This window comes from Spea bombifrons, chromosome 4, assembly GCF_027358695.1.
Source record: "Spea bombifrons isolate aSpeBom1 chromosome 4, aSpeBom1.2.pri, whole genome shotgun sequence".
Lineage (NCBI taxonomy): Eukaryota > Metazoa > Chordata > Amphibia > Anura > Pelobatidae > Spea > Spea bombifrons.
In genome coordinates, this window is record NC_071090.1 from 31,380,426 (window position 1) to 31,393,989 (window position 13,564).

A 13,564-nucleotide genomic window follows, 5' to 3' on the forward strand; every position below is an offset into this window, starting at 1 on the left:
CATGCATGGTCTATGCAGATAATGTATCTGAGTAGGCCCATTTCCCCATTATAGCTTAGTGGTTAAAGTGCTCTGTGGCCAAGCTTCAATGTATGGGCACAAGATGGTGGTAGAACGCTCACTACATCATTATATTTTGTCTCTAGAAATTGTAGATTACTGGGCCGTTGAGAAAAAGTAGGGGCATGGTGAGAACAAGTGATGGTCGGCGGGGTGGAAACAAATGCTAGAAAAGTGACTGAGCATAGGTTACGATAAATAAGGATCTTGGCGTATCAGTCATTTTGAGTGGAGATAGTAGAAATGAATTTAGAGGCCACAGGGCTCATTAAGGTGTTAACAGGGATGTTGAATTCACCAAGGATCAGAGGAGAGGAAGTAGGAAAGGCATGGTGAGAAATGATAATAATAATAAAAAAAGGTTAGACGGACAAGGGAGGTGGTATATGATAACAATATGTTGAGAAGGAACTGAATAATCTGATAACACGAGTGTCACAAGTGGATAAAGAGAGTGAAGGAGCAGGGGGGATATGCTGAAATGTGCAAATTGGGGTGCACTTAGTAGGAATCCAACACCACATTTTTGATCACCACGTCCTAGTTGCGCCAGTCCCTCGCAGTAAAATCACAGACACCTTTGTGTGCAGAATAGATGACGTTTCTGAAAAAAATAACTTATGTTCAGCAACATTCCCCAAGTACAGTAATACCCACATAGATTTGTTCATCCTATTTTACACACACACACACACATATATATATATATATATATATATATATATATATATATATATATATATATCTTATATATTTTGGGTTGGGAACAGCAAGAATGTACCTGCCAAGCCAGAAACCGCACAAAACGGGTTATTGGCATATACAGGCTGTAGGTTATGACACAATTAAAGGAACAGTATAATACGCCGATTGCCTCACCAAAATACAACGCATTTTAAAGTATGTTTAACAAAGTACTTCCCATAGAAGGAAGCGGCAGCTTGAGAGCTGCAGCTCCCCTCCTCCTCTGTGGTCCAATGATTCCCTTGAAGCAGCCAAACATGATGTTTGCTGTGCCAATGCTGGAGCTGTTGTAAGCATGATATGTTAGCTGGGAGGGGTTGAATGTGCAAATGCGTTAATTTGCAGAACCCCCCATGCTTTTTTAAGGGGACACCATGGTCATTTAAATGGATCTCTCAGCTACCAAATGTGTTAAAGTGCATTAGAAGGCCTGGAGTGTAACAGTACTGTCATGGGGGCATGGAACCATCCAATGAACAACGAGGAAACTCGATTCTGTTACTGGGTCTTATTCCTTTTGGATCTGTTGCTGTCATAAACACATACCTCTATTTGCAGTATTGCTTTACCAAACCAAACTCAGCTGGGTATTTATACCATCACACAGAGTCACACTCTCTCCAATTCAAAAGGAGATACTAAAATACAAAAAAAATTAAAAATGCATTTTGATGAATTTGAACACATTAATAGGACAAGGAACTTAACTAACATTTTTGTTAGCATATTCCCTTTTCTAATTAAGTGTTAAAGGTTCACCAGAAACATCTGTAGGCAATTTAGAAATTACTTTCCTTAAATAATCTAATTATGCTAAATGAAATAATTTAAATAACTGTCTTCCAGCTAAATTCATTTTAAAACTCATTTCTATTTTTAGTAATAAACTGGGGACTATTTGTCACTGATTGCAACAAATTTAAAGGCTCCTGACATAGTAAAAGATCGGTACACAACAGAGATGATGTGGATTATACACAAATACACCAAATGCGTTAACCTAATACCATACCAGAATGCATAATAAAGTACTTTATGAAAACTTTAATATGGATTCATTTAGTGTTCTCAGAGCTGACTGGAGGAGAGTATATTACATGCCTGGATATGTGTTTGGCCAACCACATCTCCTGCAGGGCATGTGGGGATCCTGCACACAAAAAGTTAAAGAAACCACATATGATGACTGGAGTGCCTTCAATTATGACCTCACTTTTAATATATTACTGTGATCTCAATAGTGCAGCGGTCATAAGTCAATTTGGGGTATACATGTTATGTTCCTTTTAAATCTGGTTGGCGGGTACAGCAATATTATCCAAGGCTTCTGGCAGGATTTGGTGTGTGTGTGAGCAAAAAACAATAAAATCAGCAATGATCAGGAATAAGATTTCAAAAACAAATGTAGTAAGCAACATACATGGTGTTGGTCCAAGAGGAAAGAAATCTTGAGTCCTGAAAGTTTATGGGACTCTACATCTTCACCTATGTTGGTCCAGCAGAGGGTATCTCCTTCAAGTGAAAACTACTTCTAAGTTAAGAGGTTCACTTTAAGGACCAATGACTTAAGATGGAGAAAGCGGATGCTGATTACATATATACTACTATCCCTGGCGTGATAGCTGAAATGTATCTGCAGGTTCATAGGTAGAATACTTTATTTGACTCTTAAATTGTTTGTAATATTATATTCCTCAATAGTAGCACAGCTATGTTTTCTACCTCTTACAAATCTTATCATGAATAAAACATTGCATTAGCAATTTTGCAAATGAAACACTGGCAAGGGACACATACAATTAAACAAAAAAAAGAAATTTGCCTCTGATTTATTGCTGTTAGGGTGAAGAAACCAAACACCAATGGGCAACTTCATTGTTGTAAGAACACACCCTACCCCATGTGGCCTAGGTTGCCACATTGCAAAGACTGTCAGAAGGGTCGTCAATACCTTTGGAGTAAAATCGAAAGGCGGCTGCCCATGGTTTGATTATCTTGAACCGCTTGTGTTACTTGGCCATTGAAATGATATGGCCTTTATCGATACAAAAATGTAGACATTGCCTCGATCACAGAAAACAAAATGACAACGGGACTTTATAGCCCTGTGTACCATGGACATCGTTTTGTGCTGTGTTGGTAAAAAGCCCTTAATGTAATGTAAGGAAAAATACATCAGAGCCTGCATTTTATTGCTCTTATTTCTTTGGAAAAGCAGTGCAAATGCTCCCATAATCCTCCCATCTGTGGAATGTTTTATTGTAAGACTGATAGATGAACATGGAGATGACCTGCTCATAAGAGGGACACGTTAGCGAAAAACAGGGATCTGCAGACTCTGGTCCATAGTAGCTGCAGCATCACTCCAGACAACACCATTTTTGCCAGAGGTTACTTATCCCTACGTGTTCAGAACAGTATGATCTCCTATTCATTTTAGGGTCATTCCAATTTTGTGAGCATTAATGATTCTTTACCAAAATCAACTGGACCATTCAATGTTTGGTCAATTTGTTCCCTCAGAAAGTCTACTAATACGAAGCACAATTTAGCTAGGGCATATGGTACGCCTGTTGTAATATTAATCTCATAAAAGACACAGTACATTTCCAGCTGAACCCCCCAAAAAAGGTAACAAAGGTAAAATGATGGAGATCTGGCATACAGTTCCATAACACTAACCCACTGATATAGAATTACGGTTATAAGGTTGCCAACTTCTAGGCAACAAAGAAGGAGTCAAGGATTCAGTGCAATCAGTAATTAAGCAGCTTAGAGAAATCATTTCTTTTTTCCCCGTGTAAGAAAAAGCTGTTTTAGGTGGTGGTTTCATTAAAAGTAACAAGAATTTGGTATTCAGGGTTTCATTTTTTTTTTTAAAAGTGCAATCTAGATACTCCATGTACAGTTCAAACCTTTATAGAACAGTTAAAAAAAGATCCTTTTATGCTGATGTTATAAAAAGTCTCTTGATGCAATGTTAAGAAACATGGTCCGCCCCCCCAACCTCACAGGAAGGCCCGTCTTTTCCTTCTGCGATCTCAAGTACATTATTGAATCTCTATTAAATCTTCTGCTGTCAAAGGGGCCTCAATGCTCTGACAGGCTCAGATTTAAATACAAGTGGGAATTAAAAAGAAACAAAAAGAAAAAAAAAAGTAAGGTTACAGGCTGCATACAAACATAGCAAGGAGTGATTTGAGTCGAGAGAAAGAGGACGGTTGTGTGTCTTCTTTTGGAGATGATCAGTTTTCTACTGGTGTGGGATGTGGGACAGGCTGGCTCACTATTACTTGTACCACATAGTCTCTGGGGATCTTTAGTTCTTCCAGTCTCATTTTGTCTGTCAGCGGCCGGCCGGAAAAGAACCAACGCTGGCTAGCAGGCTCCACAGCTTCCGCTGTGTGGAGGCGCCGCTTCATGTGATATACCGTGTCCGTGCTGCGCACCATTAGTCTAAGGTCTTTGCCGGTGGAGAGGCGCAAGCGTAGATGGCATTCATGGCCAGAGTTTGGTGGGGGCTCGGGAATGTCCAGAGTCTCTGTGTCGCTCTTTTCCTCAATCATATTTATTGGAGGGGCAAGGCAGTAAACAGGAAGCTGGTAGCGGTTTCCCAGTTCGTCGTAACACTCCGTAAGGGCACCTTTAAGAGAAAAGAACATAGTATTTAAATTGGTATAAAACAAATAAGTTAGATGTTACAGAACTGTAGTGCAGATCCAGTATGCAATCTTTTAGATGTATTCATCTTTCAGGTAAACTATTATATTAGTACTTTAAGTAATCTTGAAATGTTTTATTGGTGCCAACAAATAACAAGCTATCCAATTTCATGAAAAAGTGTTTTGTTTTTTTTGTAGAAAGGGGGGGGGAGGAAGGAGAGGGTGTTAGGGTTACAATGCTTAAAACCACTCACAATGAAAACATTTATTTATTATTATTATATTATTTATTTAAACAAAGAGAACACCCCCCCTGCTTCTTATCTCTGGTAATTGTATGTCCTGTGTATAATTAATCTGATAATGGTAAAGAAAGCACCATAAATGTTGAGATAAGGATCTGGTATTTGTAAACAGCTCTGCAACAATGATTATCACATTATCTGGACAACACTTAAATCACTGTTTTATAGGCATTAAGTTCTGAAAGATTTTTTTGTTGTTGTTGAATACCATGGCCAACAGAGATATAGCACGGGACAGGTCCAGTTTCCCCTTCAGGTAATTTGAGCTTTAACATGGGGTCCAAGTTGAACTAAATTCAATTTCTTGTAAACCACTATAGCCTGGTATAGGGTTAATGGATGAGAACAACCTTAAATGACCCGAATGTTTGCCAGAAACCAGATAGGATGATACAAAACAACAACAAAGACAAACCGCAAGTGCTGCCCTTTACTCTAAAGCATCAGTGTAGCGTTAATGCATAGTCAGTAGGTTCACAGTAAATATGTGGAAATCAATGGACCTGAAAAACATTACGGGATGACATTTTAAAAGGTGTGGCATTCCTTAAAGCCCAAATAAAGTAGCCAACCATTCTCCATCAGTTAACAAATAGTTAATATTTTAAAATAGTGGCTATCCTATGCTTGTTCAATGGAATTACGCAGTGCATTTTAACTACTTATTAGTATTTTACGCTCAATCGCCTTTGATAACCCAGTAGGTGCGATACACAGTCTTGCCTGTAGATGGCACACTAAGACTTAGAATATAGTCTTTTTGTACTGAAGTGATGGGCCAAACTCTTAAACACAAGCATTTTTCAGAGCGATTTCACGGTTATTCCACATGTTTCTCAGCTGGTCCACATAAAAAATTTAAAAGTATTTTTCCTTTTTAATGGCTTCAGCTGCCACTGTTTGATGGTATCCAAGCATAACATGCAGATAGGTCCGTGATTGGTATGCAGTTATACCTTCTGTTCATGTCCAACCACCTAATTTTACAACAGTAATTAAAGCTAAGTAGGAATATTTTTTGTAATCTCTTCCCCAAGCACCAAGACATAGAAACCTTCTACAGACGGCTATTAAGACTGTAGTGTACTTTACTTAACGTTATTAAGCCCTTCACAGAGATGGGAAAATCACTCCGAGCTAAACTTAAATATTACTAGCGGTCATTAAATGTTCAGCAACCTACAAACTCTCTATAGCTCAGAACAATATAAATCTTGTGGATCAGGGATGAAAATAATTTCTTCATGGTGTCTCTCTTTGGCAGGATGGTTTTACAAAGCAAACCAATGGTGTTCCAAAGCAATGTTTCAAGAGTAGCTTTTTCCTAAAAGTGATTCACCAGCAGACTCTGGTCCTTGTAATGCTTGCACTTAAATACAAATTAGCTGTTGTACCTCACTGGTACCAATGACAAACTGTGTCATGGACACATCTGTAGCCCTACACAATGTATTCACTACTAAAGGGAAAGGAGAGTAGTGGTTTCCAGTTGTTAAAGGGCAAGCCCCAGTGCTCCAGGAATATAGGGGTAGCTCTTGAAGGAGAAACGTGCCAGTGCTGAGCCCTTTATAACGAATAGTGATATGAGGGAGTTGTAACCAGACTTTTGCATTCAGATTTGTATGAACTTTATTTTTAACAATTTTTGCCAATTCTGTAAGTTCGTATGGATTTCTGATAAATAGGAGGGCCGTCAACAAAACAAATGGTAAAACCTCTGGAATTTAGTCAATTTGCCATGGAGTCATCTCTCCCTGTCCGTCTCACACATTTTTCTGGGACAGTTTCGTATTCATTAAAAGATGTTACTTTTGTTTGGGTCTGACAGTCTTAAAGATGTGATTGGTATTTTTGCAGTGTTCCCAGAAAAGTGGTTAAGGTTCGGCAAAGCCTTCATAAAGAACAGGTGCTGCTTATTAAGCATTAGCAAATGCAACTTTCCCCAGGAAACCATCAAGGTCAGGATGCAAGAGGTTACATACAACAAAAAGAAAAAAAGGCTATTGTTACCATTGCAATGCCAAAGATATCTATACTGAAAAAATCCTTAACTTTTAATAATACCTTAAAAAACTACAACACCAAAGTTTAATAGAGGAGGAAAGAGGGGGAAAAGAAGCTCAGGGGTTTTACAGGCCACAAAAAACCTCTGATGAGTGGCTGTACTCACCACCCTCTCAGTCTTGCCTCGGGCTCAGCTGCAAGGGGACGCACAGCTGCCCGATCAGCAGCTGCAAGGGGACGCACAGCTGCCCGATCAGCAGCTGCAAGGGGGCGCACAGCTGCCCAATCAGCAGCTGCAAGGGGGCACACAGCTGCCCAATCAGCAGCTGCAGCCTGCAGGACTGGTTGGGGAGATCACAATCTCCCTCTAACCGGCCCAACATTAGGGATCGCGAGGTCTGTCACTTCAGACCTTGGCTTCTGTGCTCCCTAATCACTACGTGCCGGCAATAGATGCCGAGCGCCGGGATATGACATCATCCCCTCGCTCTACATCAATAGCCGGTGCATAGTGATGAGGGAGCAGTAAAGCAGAGTCCTGGAGTGACAGACCTTGCGCTTCCAAAATTGGATGGAGGATGGAAGGTGTAGGATGGAAGATGAGAAAGGTAAAGGATGAGGAGAAAGGAGTATAAGGGCAGTGTATGTGTATATATGTGTGTGTTTGTAAGCTTGTGTGTGTAAGAGCAGTATAGGTATTTATGTGTTGGTAAGCTGGTGTGTATATGTGTATGTGCATGTGTGTGTGTGTATGGGCAGTCGTGTGTAAGGGCAGTATATGTGTGTTTATGGGCAGGTATGTATAAAGCCAGTGTATGTGTATATGCTTGTTAATTGGCAGGTGTGTGTAAAGGCAGCATGTATGGGCAGGTGTGTGTAAAGGCAGTCGTGTGTAAGGGCAGTGTATGTGTATGTGTGTGTTTATGGGCAGATATGTGTAAAGGTAGTACAGGGCAGTCGTGTGTAAGGGCAGTGTATGTGTATATGCATGTTTATGGACAGGTGTGTGTAAAGGCAGAGGTGTGTGAGGGCAGTGTATGTGTATATGCATGCTTATGGGCAGGTATGTGTGTTTAGGCAGGGGTTTGTAGGGCAGTGTATGTGTATATGTGTGTTTATGGACAGGTGTGTGTAAAGGCAGTGTGTAAGGGTAGTGTAAATATAAAAACATTTCCATTCTTGCCTCGGACGCAAAAGGCGCTATCTACAGCTCTGCTCCCAGTAAAGTAAATCTCCCTTCCTTTTAAAACTTTAAAATGAATGAGCCAAAAATGAAATGCCAAAATACATCCCAAATTCTTCATTGCAAAAACATTCTATTTCACCTTTGATCTGTTTTCATCACCTCCTGTATATCGTGTTAAATGCCTATTAACTGGAAAGGATCATTTAAATCTCCATGGGATACAAGGCTACAATAAGTCACTTTGTGGGCCTCAATACTCATTTAATCTAGATAGAAAAAGTGCCTTCAAATGTGTAGTTCACAGTCCCCCCCCCCCACCAAAAACCTGTCTGCCTGTGTTAGTGTTTCCTTTCTTCTAGTGAACCCATAGGGTGGATAACAAAGCAACGGTGAGATGTATTTTCTCTAACAGGCTCCAAATATGCCATTTTCCGAAATATCAATAAGGAAAACCACCTGCCTGCACTCCTAGTGCATGTGCCTCTTATAACTAGGTTCAGGCCTGACCATGATTGTGTTCACATAACCAGAATGGTAAGACACAATATACACATACAACATTTAAAAAGCGTTTCTCATATAAAATGTATTCTGTGTCTATTCCTTGTAACCTGCTCCGAAAACTCATCCGATCTTCCGCTTCATCCTTCTACCATTTCATCACACTGTCAGACCATCATAAGCATTTCAACCCCATCACAAGTCAGTCAATCACATTTATCATTACCTGTATAGAGTAAAGCTCTTAAAAATCCTTTGCACCCACTATGACCTATAACATGTTTTTTTCCCTGCCATCTTTATAGTGCATTGTATAGCACAGCTGAATATGTTGTTATAAATAATGTAAAACTCGAATTAACCTAATTGTGGAACATCTGTTTTGTAACAGACTTTTTACATTATTTATGATGAAGTACCATGGAAAAAGACAGTGCCCCGCACAGATGCCACCTTGTTTTCTTGTCTTGGACCACAGTTAAGGCTACAACATCAAGTATCATCAAGACTTAAATTCCAGGCTAATTAAACATTTGCCACGAGGATTCTTCTGCATTGTGATTCTACAGAAGCATTTCTTAAGCCCAGACCATTTTTACTGCTGGACGGTTTCTTTGCAGATAAGGTGAAGATAAATGTGGTTTAAATAAAGTCTTGGCCCATGGGGATGCCAAATCTATTTCATCGGCTTCCTTCTTTTATTCTCTAAGAACCTCATGAACAAGCTGTCGGCTCCAGACCAGTCTCTTACTTTCTTTGATACTAGTCTGACACCTCTAACTACACATTTTAGAATCTGATAATGGTATGAGAAATGACTACTCCATTGATTTAACAGCTTTGTACACAGGCTACTACAAATCCCCATCCTGTAACAACTGTCACAACACTGTGCCGGAATCAGCACAGCCACCACAAACACTGCTAATGTCACCATTTTATGTGATCGATCTATTCAATACTTCAATCTTGTAATGTTTGGTTCGTAAAACTACATGCCTGATGGAAAAAAAAATATCACAGTTTATTAAGATTTATAATCTGTTTAATGATAAATGTATTTTTTTCTAACTGCATTTTACATTTTTCTTTTTCCTAGCCTGAAATTAATCAGTTGACTGTTTTGGCAATTCATCACATTACTTACCTATTCCTTCATAGAGGTATACAGTAAATTCATTCTTAATAGGTCTTCATAAGTGAAATGGTCCAGCTGAAGACTAAGACCTTGTGTTTTCTTTGGTTATCACAACACATCATGTTCTAAGTAGTTATAGAAGTGGATGTTTGTTAACTAAGGGCACGTCAGTCCAAAATGACCCAGGTTGAAGCGTTCCAACTCAGGCTAATTAAATGTAGCGAGGGGCCCCAGTGAGTTGCAGAGTATTATATGAGCATTGGGAAAGATTCAGCACTTTGGGAATTAACCTCTTAAATTGAAGTCCCTGTTCACTTGCCACATGCAGTAAGGTACACATGGATGCCAAGGAGAAGAAACTACATCGTGCTAGTTTACATGTTTGGCAGATGATGGAAAATGCAGTTTTTTTATAATAATATAAATATGGCATCAACCATTTAGCGTGTTACATGATAAACATGGTATAAAAACCTTAAATGGCCAATTAAGAATCAACACATAAGGTGAAGGAGACCCATACATTTAAAATACAGAAGGAGTGGGTACTATTAACAAAAATGGGATATATAATAAAGTGCTGCCATATTTCATGCCCGTTTAGATCAAATACTTATGTTGTTGCCTACCACCAAGTAATCTTATTGAAAAACGGACTGCAGTGAAAAGCGCTTAGAAGAGAATAAAATATCCGTAGAGGATAAAATTTGTTGGATATTGCATTTATCACACTTTCATTCTCTCAAATGGCAGAAGCAATTTCCTTCAAATCTCGTTGACTTCCCACTTTTCCAATTTGTGTCAAAGTGTGTCATGTGCAACTGTTTGGTGATATAATTTGTGATCTAATGATGAGGTACAAGACAGGCGGGAGCTGCAGATCAGGCCTCATTCTATTTAACAGTATGCACTGAATTCTGTCATAAATTCTGTTTACATTTCTGTTTAATCTTACCAAGCTGATTTAAAGCCAAAAGCCATTCATCTCTACGCAAGCACAGATGTCAAAAAAAGTGAAATAGAAACAAAACCTCCCAAGTGACAAAGTGGGATGTTTGCAAACAAGACTTAAGGTCAAGTACCACAGGTCAAGGCTCTCTGCAGCTAAGTGATTATCCTCCGCAGAATAGTAAAGGCAAATAAATCATCCTCCTACAGATCGTCATTATTTGGTGTTTACAGAGGAGTTAACACTGATTTCAACAGAGGAGCGTAAGCAGCCCATACTTTCACTTTTACTACTACTACGAAGTGGCTGGCTAAGAGATATATGGCCAGCTGGGGTGACGGAATCCCAATATTTATTGCTCAGATAGGTGCTTTAAAATACTATTTGCTGGGTGTGTGCCGATTTCCTGGTTTGTTGTATGTACATATCGGTCATTTCCACAGCACCTCTGAATCTGAATGTGTATGCGTTTTAGGGTGCGCTTCCCTTTCTGTGTTTTTTTGGTGTATATTTGCAGGTACTGACCAAACATTATGGTTAAGCAGCCCTCCTGCCACACAGTTGCCTTGCCAATGGTGTCCAGAGAGGGCTTTAAATTCATTGAGAGTCTCAGTGGGTTAAAATATAAAGTAATAAAGCCGATAGATAGGACTCGCCAAACTTGGGGTACTTTGACGTAGTGGCGGACTTAACAATATATGGACATATAGTGTGATGGAATCCCCAATATTAATGCCTTAGAAGGTGTTTTTGAATGGTTGATGGGTATGCGCAGATTTTCTTTTGTGTACATATTGGTAATTATAATTCTAGCAGCAACCAGCGAATCTGGATGTACATGCCTTTTTATGCTCCTCAGGGTGTACTCACACAGTGCCTCATCAACGATGTCCAGAGAGGGCCTGAGAGTTTCACTTGGATTAAATTGCACTGCAGTCCCACTAAATCAAATTCGTGATAAACAATATAGCCATGAAAAATTACAAAGTACTTGCCAAAACTTGGGTTACTTTGACATGTTTTTTGAATGGTATTCCCTGGGAGTACACTGTAGAATTACTAGCATGAACGATGCCAGTAGAACGTTACCTGTCTGACTGCATTGTGCCAACTGTATAAGTTTCGTGGAGGAGGGATAACGATATGGGGATGTTTTTCAGGGATTGGCCTAGGCCCCTTACTTCCAGTGAAGGGAAATCTTAATGCTTCAGCTTACCAAGACATTTTGGACAATAGAATCCTTACTACACGATATATTGGAGGTTATGCATAAACGTGTTCCTGGCACAGTTAGAAATATGGCCCTATCATTATAGAAACCAAAGGAATGTTCCTGCTCACTGGGCCATTCCATTAGTTGCTAAGGTTATAAAACGCTAATTAAAAAAACAGAATTACTTTTTATACATGAACAAGATCTACTATGATAATAATAAAAAACATAATTAATGATCATAGGCAAATTGCCATACCAAGGAGGGCATTTTTAACTGTAAGGGTGACAAAGCCTTTTCCAACCTGCCTCAACGTATAAATACTGTCTGAACCACTCCTACATTATTGTAGGAGTCAGCTGGGTAGCAGTAACTATGTGACTGATGTTGGAGAATGGGTTCCAGCACTGACTGGCCAAGATAAAATTCACAACCCCAAATCAGCAGGAGAGTACCCAACCCCACAAAATGCACTTCTGAATGATCCTATTTCTATCCTATCCTAACAAATAGCTTCTCCTTCCACAAGGCTAAGACAGACACAAGCCTATAAAAGTAATTAAAAAAAAAAAGTTAACCTTCAACCTAGAAAACATCAAATTGTTGAATTGGTGAAAAGGCCGGATTTTCCTTCAGCACACAGTTCTGACAATTCTTCAAACACGTGCATTTATGAGACTTATCTGCCATATCTGTATATACCGTATTGGCTCGGATATAGGCCGCCCCCGTATATAGGCCGCACCCTAAAAGTTTGGTGCTTTTTTAAAGAAAAAGTTTTTTTCTTTAAAAAAAGCACCAAAAAACATGCTGCCACTCTGTCCTCTCCCCCCCCCGGGATATGCTGCCACTCTGTCTCTCCCCCCCTCGAGATATGCTGCCACTCTGTCCTCTCCCCCCGAGATATGCTGCCACTCTGTCCTCTCCCCCCCCGAGATATGCTGCCACTCTGTCCTCCCCCCCGAGATATGCTGCCACTCTGTCCTCCCCCCCCGAGATATGCTGCCACTCTGTCCTCCCCCCCCCGAGATATGCTGCCACTCTGTCCCCCCCCCGACTTACCAGAGCAGATTCCCGGGTGTCTTACGGGGCCGGAGGGGGACATCTATGCACATCGTGTATACAACTCCCGGTGCCGGCACTCAGCGGAAGAGCCGGCACCGGAAGTTGTATACGCGTATTGCGTAGATGTCTTCCGCCGGCCCTGCAAGACACCCGGGAGTCTGCCCTGGTAAATCGGGGGGTTAAAATGCATCGTGCGGACGTTCACCGGCAACGGCACATCGCCGCTGCCGGTGAACGTCCGTGCGATGCGCTTAGACAACCTCCCGTGCCGCTACTCCCCCCGTGGAAAGTGCCGGCAGGGGAGGCTGTCTGAGCGTATCAGACAGTAGGATGCAGGTCCCCTGCACCGCTGCGGGGGATCTGTATCCTAACCCCGCTGCCTGCCCGGCGCCCGGGACTGCATGTCCCGGGCATCAGACCCCGAATATAGGCCGCACCCCCACTTTAAAGACTTAAAGTGGGGGAAAAAAGTGCGGCCTATATTCGGGCCAATACGGTATATACAGGAGCTCTCTCCTAGTGATATCCATCTCATCTTCTCTCGTTGGTTGGTGGCAAAATACAAGGCATTTGTTGGTTATTTACTTATTACAACGTAGTAGCAGACACAGAAAATATGGATTTGCATTCACTCAATCCTTGGCATGTTAACTTGTATAACAGCAAAATGCTCCCTGCTACAACTGGTGCCTGAGACTGAAGAGTTACAGTAGCGGGTTTACAGGCACTCCAAACT

At 40.7% G+C, this 13,564-nt stretch overlaps 1 protein-coding gene across 1 annotated transcript in view; it reads right to left on the reverse strand.

Moving 5' to 3' along the window:
* Window positions 1–3,904: 3,904 nt before the first annotated feature.
* The window catches only part of UBTD2 (ubiquitin domain containing 2), a 37,702-nt gene continuing 28,042 nt past the window's right edge, over window positions 3,905–13,564 (reverse strand). Inside the window, exon 3 of the mRNA XM_053464709.1 lies at window positions 3,905–4,447. Coding sequence (XP_053320684.1) covers window positions 4,050–4,447 — 398 coding nt within the window. The 3' untranslated portion in view covers window positions 3,905–4,049. The remainder of the gene's footprint in view (window positions 4,448–13,564) is intronic.